Source organism: Poecilia reticulata, chromosome 4 (assembly GCF_904066995.2).
Source record: "Poecilia reticulata chromosome 4, P_reticulata-male-v2, whole genome shotgun sequence".
NCBI classification, from domain to species: Eukaryota; Metazoa; Chordata; class Actinopteri; order Cyprinodontiformes; family Poeciliidae; genus Poecilia; species Poecilia reticulata.
Window position 1 is genome coordinate 23,989,201 of NC_088833.1, and position 10,332 is coordinate 23,999,532.

The 10,332-nt window shown below is 41.4% G+C and overlaps 1 protein-coding gene across 8 annotated transcripts in view; it reads left to right on the forward strand.

Moving 5' to 3' along the window:
* The window catches only part of ralgps2 (Ral GEF with PH domain and SH3 binding motif 2), a 99,465-nt gene extending 89,651 nt beyond the window's left edge, over positions 1 to 9,814 (forward strand). For all 8 annotated transcript variants that reach the window (XM_081606507.1, XM_081606509.1, XM_081606508.1 and 5 more), the window contains 5 exons: positions 2,408 to 2,513; positions 4,097 to 4,189; positions 5,258 to 5,363; positions 6,041 to 6,132; positions 6,222 to 9,814. In XM_081606507.1, coding sequence (XP_081462633.1) covers positions 2,408 to 2,513; positions 4,097 to 4,189; positions 5,258 to 5,363; positions 6,041 to 6,132; positions 6,222 to 6,251 — 427 coding nt within the window. In that variant the 3' untranslated portion in view covers positions 6,252 to 9,814. The remainder of the gene's footprint in view (positions 1 to 2,407; positions 2,514 to 4,096; positions 4,190 to 5,257; positions 5,364 to 6,040; positions 6,133 to 6,221) is intronic.
* Positions 9,815 to 10,332: the final 518 nt, after the last annotated feature.

The following is a 10,332-nucleotide window of genomic DNA, read 5'->3' on the forward strand; positions in this document are numbered from 1 at the left end:
CAAGATACTGCGCAGAGCCCTCAAGCTCCCAGGCCTCTGGTAGAAAACCCGAGCTCAGAGGATGAAACAGACCACTCACGGAGGGTGAGAAGGGAATTTTTTTTTTTTTTCTAACGTTATCATCAGAAATGTTATTTTTGCTGTTTTCTCCACTGTTCTGTTTTTCGCCTCCCTAATAACTTAAATCATAATAAAACAGCACAGTGTTGGACCCTGTGTGAGGCAAATCTGTCCATTGCAACTTAAAGCAGTTTTCGGCATTGGATTCATAAAACCGGCTTTAAACAGTTGGAATGAGATTTACCTAAGTGATGTTGTTTACCTTTTTAATTAAACTGCAGGATTTGATTTTGGCTCTACAGCCTGAGGCTGACTGCTTTTTCAGTTTGAGTTGTGGTTGATAGAAGTTGACAAAATTGCACAAATGGATGAAAATCTTTTTTTTTTTAATTTCTTTCACCTGAAAGCTCTGTTAAATATTTGGGGGGGTTTTTCTTGGAAAATTGAGTGAAAATCGTGATGGTGAATTTAAGGGAAATTGATGGCATTAATATTTCTGTCACATCGCCCACTTCTAGGTTGAAGAATTATGTTTAAATGATCTGGTAATAAATTATTTTAAAGCTTTTGAAGGGGGAAAAAACATCTTGTGCGTCAGTTCTGATCTTCCTAGTATTGTACAGCTTGGAGCTATAATGAATCCCTGCAGACACTCTGCACTCCTCATATTAATGGACATAAAGTAGATCCTGATTGCTGATGGAGAAACGAAGAGAATCAATGAAGACATTCCTATGGAAGCAGAAACCGGCCGTCGCTGCTGTTATTTTTTATGTGCTTTTCTTGAAATCTCATTAATGGAAAATAACGTATTTTCCATGTTGAAAGGAAACTAATTTTTTTATAAGATGTTTGACTGGAGATAAAAAAAAAAAAAAGATAAAACATTGATCCTTCCCTTCTGTTCATCTCAGTGATTTGGTGTCGACATGTTTGCTCTTCCACAGAGCATTATGTAGCTACAAATAAAGACTAGCCGTGACGGTGCATTTAATTACCGCCAGTAAACCACATCATTCGTACTAAATTGGCTATAAAAGATTCCTCTCGTGTTGCTGTCAGAAAACTTCACTGCGGTCTTGCTCAAAAAGCGAAAACTATGAAATGATGGAACAAACTTCACTGCAGATGGCTTTAAAATTTATAGCAGAATTGCTCTGGCTGTGAAAGCTTTGACTGAAATCTCCAATTCAGCAATCAAAAACACATCTGTCTATACAAATGAATCCTGAGAAGTACAGAGATCCAGTTATGCTTAAAACTTATGATTAAGATTTAAAAATATTGACGCACAAAATTCAATAATTTGACCACATCATCAGTATGCTGTCCTGTGATGATGTTCCAAAATAATCAAACCTCACATTGTTAAATCTTGGAAATTTTTAACTGGACTACAGTGAAGTTGTCTGTTGGCAATAAAAAAAATAACGTTTTTATAGCACGTTTATGAGTTATGTAGTTTACGATTAGTCCTTAATTGCACCGTCACAGCTATCTGCAGGTGTTGCCACAGAGAGGCTGGTTTCTTACTCTGTCTGGGAAAATATGAAAAAAATCTGGAAGCTAGCCAGCTAGATAGGTAGCTAGTTATCTATATGGAAAAAGTCTGGAATCTGGCTAGCTAACTAGATAGATAGCTAGCAAGATAGATGGATAGATAGCTGACTGTCTAGCTAGCTAGTCATCTAGGTACCTAGCTAGCTAGCGCACGCTCTGTCTGTATGTATTTGTCCAAAAATTCACAGTGAACTTCACAGTTTTGTTTTAAAATGAATAATAAAGGACTGGGAACCCTGGAAAGCTCTGGAGAGCAAACAAGGGTTAACAAATTAAACTGAATTAAAGACGAACCTCATCGAATGTTTTTCATTGTGTGCTTAGAATCTGTCAATATGCCTGAACAAAACTCGTTGCAGTAACAATAATGTTATGAAGTGGGCACGGCTGCTTTCTGCTTCCATATATTTCTCTTGTAGGGTGAATATTGAAGCTCATGGTTCTGGACATAGTTCTCTTTATCTGCCAGCCTTCTTCACCGAGTTTCCTGCTCTGATCCTCCAGACAGACACAATCTGCACTCCACCTTACCACGTCTTTTCCTGCCTTCGCAAACGGCAGCATTAAGATTTTCATCTGTGAAATATCAGTTCTGTCAAAGGCGGACAGAAAAATGTTCCATAAAAATGTTACAGTTCGGTAGAGACGGGATTAAAGGTAGCTGTGCAGATTGTTTCTGCTTTTATTGTTGGTCTCTCTCCGGTTTTATTCTGGTTCGCTGTTCTGCATGGCGATGCATGGGACTTTGGTTATATGGCGTGTGATGTCTGTCTCTGTTCTGTTGCAGCTCAGCTGAGTCGGAGGAACTTGCCGTTCACCTTTACCCCGGAGCCGTCACCGTCCAAGGGGTGCTGAGGCGGAAGACCGTGCTCAAAGAGGGCAAGAAACCAACCGTGAGAACATGCTCTATACCAGGGGTCACCAACTCCAGTCCTCAAGGGCTACCATCCTGCAACTTTTAGATTCACCTCTGCTCCAAAATGTCTGAATTTCCTCACCAGCATTCATTCCTCTCTGCAATAGGCTGGAAATGAGCAGTTTATTTGATCCAGGTGTGTTTGAGCAGAGACACATCTAAAAGTTGCAGGACGGTAGCCCTCGAGGACTGGAGTTGGTGACCCCTGCTCTATACGGTCATTTAAATCAGGAGCATGCAGTGTGCATCCATGTGCTTTTTATATTTAAAAACTTGATACAGAAACACCTGGGTAGTAAAAGCTGGATTTGTAGAACGGGTGCAGAAAGAATACGATCTGCTGAATACCTCTGCTCCCTGTGCACCACTATGAAATTAGATCAGGTGTTTTTCTGGTTTTGCGTGTCTGTTGTACTTAAATGTATCAGATCATCAAACAGATTTTGATGCATGACAGAGATAACCCGAGTAAATGCAAAAAGCGTCACATTATGACTGTAAAGGGATAAATCTGTCTAAATCAGCTTGGCACTGTTGGAAAATATATAAACCTCCATGACTTTTTTTTTTTTGTTTGTTTTTTGTTTGTTTTTTTGCTCCAGTTCCACCTGCGATATCCAGGCCTGATTATTGGCAGGCCTGCTGGGAAAAATTACTCTAACAGGACCAATCTGACTAAACAAAGTATGAAAAAAGATCTAAAGCAGCACAAATAAATTTAAGAGCAGAGAGTAAACAGAGTAATTTATTATGGCTACGGTGATTGACCAGATTACAAAATTACTCCAAGTGGTGTCGGTAGCAGATTTCAGGAACTGTTTTCTACTTCTGCTCTTGGACGAGTGGTAATCAATAATCAATGGAGTTATACATTCTCCTGTTTAGCAGAAGATCTTACAGGAGAAAGTCTGTCCATCAGTTTGACATTAAGCACATGTAGGCCTGATCCAGCAGAACAATTATCCATGTACCAAAAATAAGTTTTTCAAGAGCTTTGTTAAAGCCTGGACTTGTTATGATAAAACGATTAACTTTTTGAGATCTTATTTTCCTGGCAAACTCTTCAATATGGCTGAAGAGTGAGCCAAACGTTCCCCACAAGGCTGAAGGCTAATTGTCGCTTACTACAACAGCAACTGTTGTTAATTTACATTTTCACATACTCATTGCTAGTTACCACATTTAAATGGCAGATATGTTTAGTGGCACGTAGGATCAGGTTGGTTTGGATTGCTTAGTTTCTCCCTTTGTAAGGGAAATCCTCATCTGAAAACTGTTTTGTATTCGCTCCAGTGATCTTTAGCTGAGTCACAGAAATGATTCCTATTTAAAACTTTATCTGGAAGAAAGACATGTACTTAAAATTCTCATGCATTGATAAATGTATGAAATTATTTTGCAAAAATCTCCTTTTAATCATTAAACAAATAATTTTTGGGTTCCTTTTCTTTTTACATACATTTCCGTACATTTCTGAGCACATGTATTTTTTGATAAAAAAAAAAAATGAGGCTACTCATTCACTGTTGGGTTCATCTTAATATGTCTCTGTGCGTCCAGGTGGCATCTTGGACCAAATACTGGGTGGCGCTTTGTGGAACTCAGCTTTACTACTACCCTGCCAAGTCCCTGAAGGCCACAGAGAGGAAGCATGTAAGTCGTACTGAATCCTTCAGTTGTCGCTTGCGTTTTTGCGAGCGCTGCTCAAGGTCATTTCAGTTGTTTTGGCAGACGAGGGCAACGAACAGAACACAGACGCACAGAGCCTTGTTCTCCATATGAGCTGCAGTTGTGCGAGGAATGCTCCAAAGGCGCCTGTGTATTTTATTAGGAGTGAACACATGGTGGTCATTACCTGCGCACCTCTAAAAACGGCTTAATTCCCTGATGAACTAAGAGAAAAACATTTTGCTTGTTCTTGCTAACAGAAAACAAAGGCAAAAAGCTACATCCTTTTTTTTTATTTTTTTTTTAAGCTGTTTAATGAGATGTTGCGTGATGCACTGGATCGTTCTGCTCGGTAGTTTGAAGGAAGGAAAGATTCAGTAAAACCGAGAGGTGGGAGAAGGGAACAGCCGAGTGCACAAGATGTCCAGAGGCTTGGTGGGAAGTGACCGGTCGTAGTTTGCGCTATGATAGGAGCTGTGTCCGAGTGGCTTCACACAAAGCTTTTGTCAGTAATTCTTCCGCTCCAGTTTGAGCTTTTAGAGGCTTCCTCTGTTCATAAGTGGCTTTTAGGAAAGTACAGAAAAAAACTACCTGCATCTCATTTGCTATGTGTGAATAGTTTAGCAGGAGTCCTCACAAACTGTGTATCCCAATAATGTGTACAGTAAATCATTCTCCTACATATGTCCAACTTCTGTTTAGTATTTTTTCTATTAGGAACCTTTAAAAACCTGATATGATTTTAAAAACCTTTAAAATCATATTTGACAGAAGTGTTTTCACTTAAAGCACATAATGTTAAATGTGATAATTACATAGTGTTTGGTCCTAATATTAAGATATTTACCCTAAAATAACTAGAACCTACAAAGAATGTTTAAAAAATGCAAACACTAGTCGAGCAGTTTCCCCTATTTTCCTGATGCAGTCGTAGTTCTATGTTTTTATTCTCGTCGGAGGTGATTTTATGGAGGGTGTCGGCTTCTGATCTCCTGCTGCATGTAACACATTGTGCGAAGCTAACTGTGTCCATTTTATTTGTCCTCCTGCCAGTTTAAGTCCACGTCTAGCAAGAGCGTGTGCGTGGTGGGTCTGATGGCCATGATGGCCGACGATCCGGAACATCCTGACGTCTTCTTGCTGACCGACTCTGAGCACGGTGAGACTGAAAAATACGACCTGGGCTACTTTAATGTTTCAGTTATGGCCAGCTGTGGCTGAAGGTAATTTGTTTTCACCTACAGTGCCTCCTTGTGTTGTAGTCCACTTTCTGGATTTGCTGAAAGAAAAATGAGACACATTAATCTACAACATAGTTAAATTATTTAATAGAAAAAACCTTTCCCAGCCTATATGTCAGGTGCATGTAAAAAGTATCCATCCCCTTTGGATGTTTTGCCCTTTTTTTATTGCTTTTAAAAATAATTATAATCAACAAAATTAGGCTTGTTTTTTTTTTTTTTACAAAATACATGTAAAAAAAAAAACTGACTTCTTGAAAATATTGACAAATAAATAAACGTGCTGATTTGTAAAACCAACAAAAGTGTAAAACATCCAAGGGAGTGAAATCTTTTTATAGGCATCTGTACAATTTAGCGAACTTTTGCCAAAAATTGGTCAAACTTTATTTTATTTAGGATGATAAATTCATCTAAACTTTTCAAATCTGGCATTCCTCATTAGAGTAGCATCAACTGTGACTTTGCTTTCATTCTACTGGGTCACCAAAAGTCGAGCAGCACTTCAGCCGTCTTCGCCGACTGCTGAGAGCGCCGGTGGAAACGAGGCGCTCCTCATTTCGCACTTTTTATTTCCCCTCTCTCTGTTGCCTAGGTAACACGTACAAGTATCAGGCAGGAAACAGGATGAACGCTTTGCTCTGGTTCAAACATCTTAGTGCTGCCTGTCAGAGCAATAGGCAACAGGTAAAAAAAAAAAAAAAAGAAACGCACACCTTCAGGGTCACAGACAAACACACGGCGTGTGTTCTGTAAATGATTGTTTCTTAATGCAGGTACCAGCCAATCTGATGTCATTTGAGTGAGCGGACGGTGGGAAGAGAGGGATGAGGAAGCGAGGAGGACAAGGAAGTGGAAGCTTTCACTGCCATGAGCCCCGATAGACCGACTCTCACCCCACTCCAACCTCACCGCAGCCTCACCTGCCACTACTGCCTTAACCAGAGTTCCTAGTTGTGTCTGTGTGTGTGAGCGCAGGTCTGTGTGGAGACAAGCGACCGCTTTGGATGTGCTGACCACTGAACAAGGACCTGCACCACTGCTCCCGACTCCCACTCGCTCTCTGTGTCTTTTGTTCAGCACTCCAGCGGAGCCCTTACACTTTCCCCCTCCCCAACACACACACACACACACACGCATTCATACTTCAACATCTGCAGCTTCATTAGTATTCTTTCTGAAGAGGCAAGCTCATTTTAATCACGTCTCCTTCCAGCTTTCGTTCGGTCAGAACACGCTCCAGAGCCATTTTTACTTGATTATTACAGTTTTAGTTGCTTGTTTTTGCTCAACTATTACTTGGAATCACACACACGTAACGTCCTGTTGTCACATCGGTGTGAACGTAAGGGCTCCAGCTTCTGCAGGAACAATTCCCTCCTTTCCTGAGTGTGTACAGTTTTTAGTGGGGAACTTGCCCTTGTTTTTCTGTCATTTACTGAATTTACTAGATGTTTGTACAACTGCATCAGGGCGAGTGGAGCTTCTTTAGATTTTTCACAAATCTCGTCTGTGGTCCACAGTGGTACGATAAACCCAGAATCTAAGCTAAGTTCGCGGTTGGACGGATGCTTTCCAGGTTTTTTTTTTTTTTTTAATTAATTAATTATTATTCCAATGTTTTCACCAGAGAGGAAATGCTGCGTTTCCTGGACTCGCGCATCCAAAACACTAAAGACTTGAAGCTGTGAAAAGTCCAGGAGGGAAAGAAACAAGAACTAATGACTCGTGATTTTATCTCCTCTGTTCCCCTCTGGCCCATTTGGTTTGTTGAAGCCTCCGTTCTGGAGCAGACACTCGAAGCTACCCGGAGCCATACAGAGTCTGTTTTTAGGCTGTTTTTTTTTTTTTCTGTGTTCGGTATATGTTTTTGTTTTTTTCTTCTGGGAGAGAGGGATGGTGCAGTTCACAGTATTACTGTTGCCCAGCAACGTGGGTTTGTCTGTTACATACGAATGGTTTTTTTTTTTGGTTTTTTTTCTTTCTACTTTTGGAATATTTTCTTTGAACCCTTTATTATTGATGTGGGAAATTTTCAGAAAAAAATAGATTTTTTTTGTCCGTTTCAACCAGTCCTGGCTCAGTTTTAGGCTCCTATCGAAGTGGCGTCGTGGGTGGAGAAAAGGAAACCTCGTAGGTCGCGATTAGTGCCAAGTGATGTCAGCCTCACCACTTTTTTTTTTTTTTTTCCCCCCTTCAGGTTGATGAGACATTGAAGGGTTATCAGCTAAAGTCTGTGGGCCGCAGAAATCCTAATGTGAAAACACGAGCAGAACCTGGTAGAGAAGAGGAGGGCGGAGTGATATTCAGAAACGGCAAATCATTTTACGAACAGGTGTTAGTTTACATTGTACTGGTGCATCTCGGTAAATTAGAAAATTGTCAAAAAGTTGGCTTGTTTCAATTGAAATTGTAAAATAATGTCTGGCACTCCTTCTGGATCGCTTCCAAACTCTTTTCCTTCCACTAAACCTTCCTTAATCTGCCTGGATGCTCATGTGAACGACCAGCTTCTTTAACGGTAACTTTGTGTGGCTTACCCGACCTGAGCAGTAACCGTTTCCATTAGCTAGAAGCTACGTTTGTTCAAATTAACAGAAATTAAAGCCTGCCACTTATTGCACCGTTCATAATAAATCTATATAATATGAGTTATACGTCACTGAATTACTGAAATAAGCCACGTTTTCAGTGGAATAGTAATTTATTTAGATGCACCAGTGTGTTTACACAGCCTAACCCCTCCACTCTGCGCGCTGTACCGTATTAGCAGGAGCTGATTTGTGTACAGGCACGTGTGTGGCCTGTCTCTGAGGTCCAGTGCTGGAGCAGAGCAGGTGGTTAGTGGGAGACAAATCTCAGAACCAACTCTTACCTCATGTCCTTCATCTCTGAGGTGATCCCCCCCAACGTCACAGACACGCACCCCGATGTAGAAAATCTGTCCTTTAACACAGCATACTGTACAGTTTAATGGTTCAGAATAGCCACTTTTGTTGAGGTCAGACATTATGTAGATGGAGAGGATCAGGTTAGGAAAATAAATGAGAGAAAAAGAGATGTTATGGTGGACGAACCTGTGGAAGAATGAGTGAGGAAGCCAAAGGCATGTGTAATGTGTGTCTGCAAGTGTGTGTGGGTGTGTGTGGGTGTGAGAGAGAGAGGATTTGGGTGCCTGTTCATACTTCTTTTTTTTTTTTTTTAAAGCAATGTAATCAAAGCCAGATGAGGCGCCCTGCCACTGCTGAGCAGCGGTGGGGGTAGAGCGGGCGTCCAGTTTACCCAATCATCCGTGTGACTAGCGGCTGACGCTACTGCTCCACGCTGGCTCACTTTGTGCTGGACGTGTGAAGAAAAGGCGAACTCGGAAGTGCGAACTGAACCGGATCAGAATAAGGGACTGCTTTGGAGGGACAGTGCCACAAACTGTGGAGACAGGCCCGGCCAGAGGTTCGGCCCAAAGGGACAAAGAAGGTTAAAGTGCATTTAACCGTGGGGACGCTGGAGACTGTTTTCCTAACCGGACGGCGCCGGTGAGGCACCGAGTGACTGCATGAGAATCGAAGCGAAGAATGTGAGAATCTGCAGAGAGGACTGTGGAGCAAAGCAGCTGGGGGAACGGATCCCCATCATCCTGACGGCGATCACCTTTCCTTTTTTTGCATTTGCTTTATCTGAAGCTAATTGACAATGATAAATGAAATGACAACCTATGTAACTGAGTTTTATACCAGAGCAAATAAGTGCTTTATGGGTTATCTGTGAATTTGAGTTTAATGATCATGACAAGCACTTTTTGTGATGTTTTCCCCTCACTGTTACCTGAGTTTACATTTTTTTTATTATTATTATTATTCACTTCTGTACAGCGTATGGTCATCATAACGGAAACGCGTCGAATTAATTTTGGGACGTTTCAGTCGTAGATGCTGAGCCGACATTGACGTGAGATCCATTTTTGTTTTGTGTAGGAGTAGAAGCTGCAAGTATCTGTCTCCCTGTAGAGCTTAAAGCGCCAGGCTTTACTTTTCTCTGCTTCACCAGACGCTTTCCCTTAAACTGACCATACTCTCTGCACACGCACAGCTTCCACTGTATTACCCGTTTTGTGTCGCTCACCTGAGTTCAGTCGAGCAAAGGCGTTCGACCCGAGGAAGTGTTAGTTTATTCTTTGAACCAATGTGACTCTGTGCCACCTGTCGGGTTTCATTCACTGTTTACCAAGAGCGGCTATGACGGCTTGACCTTCACCTGACTCCGTGTGTCTCTGTCTGCCTGTGTCGCGGCCGCGGCGAGCGCTGTGACCTCTCCTCTGAGTGATGCGCTGTCTGGTGTGAAGACTGAGAACCAATAAACACTCTGCCCTGTTTTTTTTTTTAGCATTTTATTTTTACTCCACACTTCAGCTCTGTGTTTTTGTTCTCTTTAAGGTTTAATATTCAGACTGTTTTAGTAAGTGTTTAGCAAAAATTACTTTTTTTTTTCCCTCACCGTCTTCCCAAGACTACAATGTGTTTTTACTGGGATTTTATGCAATGAACCAGCACAAAGTAATACACAACTGAGGGGAATTAAAAGATGGTATCATTTTATAGCACAATCAAGTTACTATGTTCAGTTGTTATAAAAACGACGAAGAACTTTGATTTTGTCATTTAACGCCATGAAATTGGGCCTCCGTCTCTTTAAGTACTCCTCTTCTTGAAGCGTTGCCTTCAGGAAGTCATCACAGAGAGGCAGCTTGCACAAATGAGCTCAGGAGATGCGCACTTCCATCAGGTGTTTGCTAATTGCTCCTGGCTAGTCTGCAGGAACTGAGTGAGGGAATCTTGAAAACCAAGGAACAACTTTGTCTCTAAAGGCGGGACTAGGTCCTACGCAGGTATG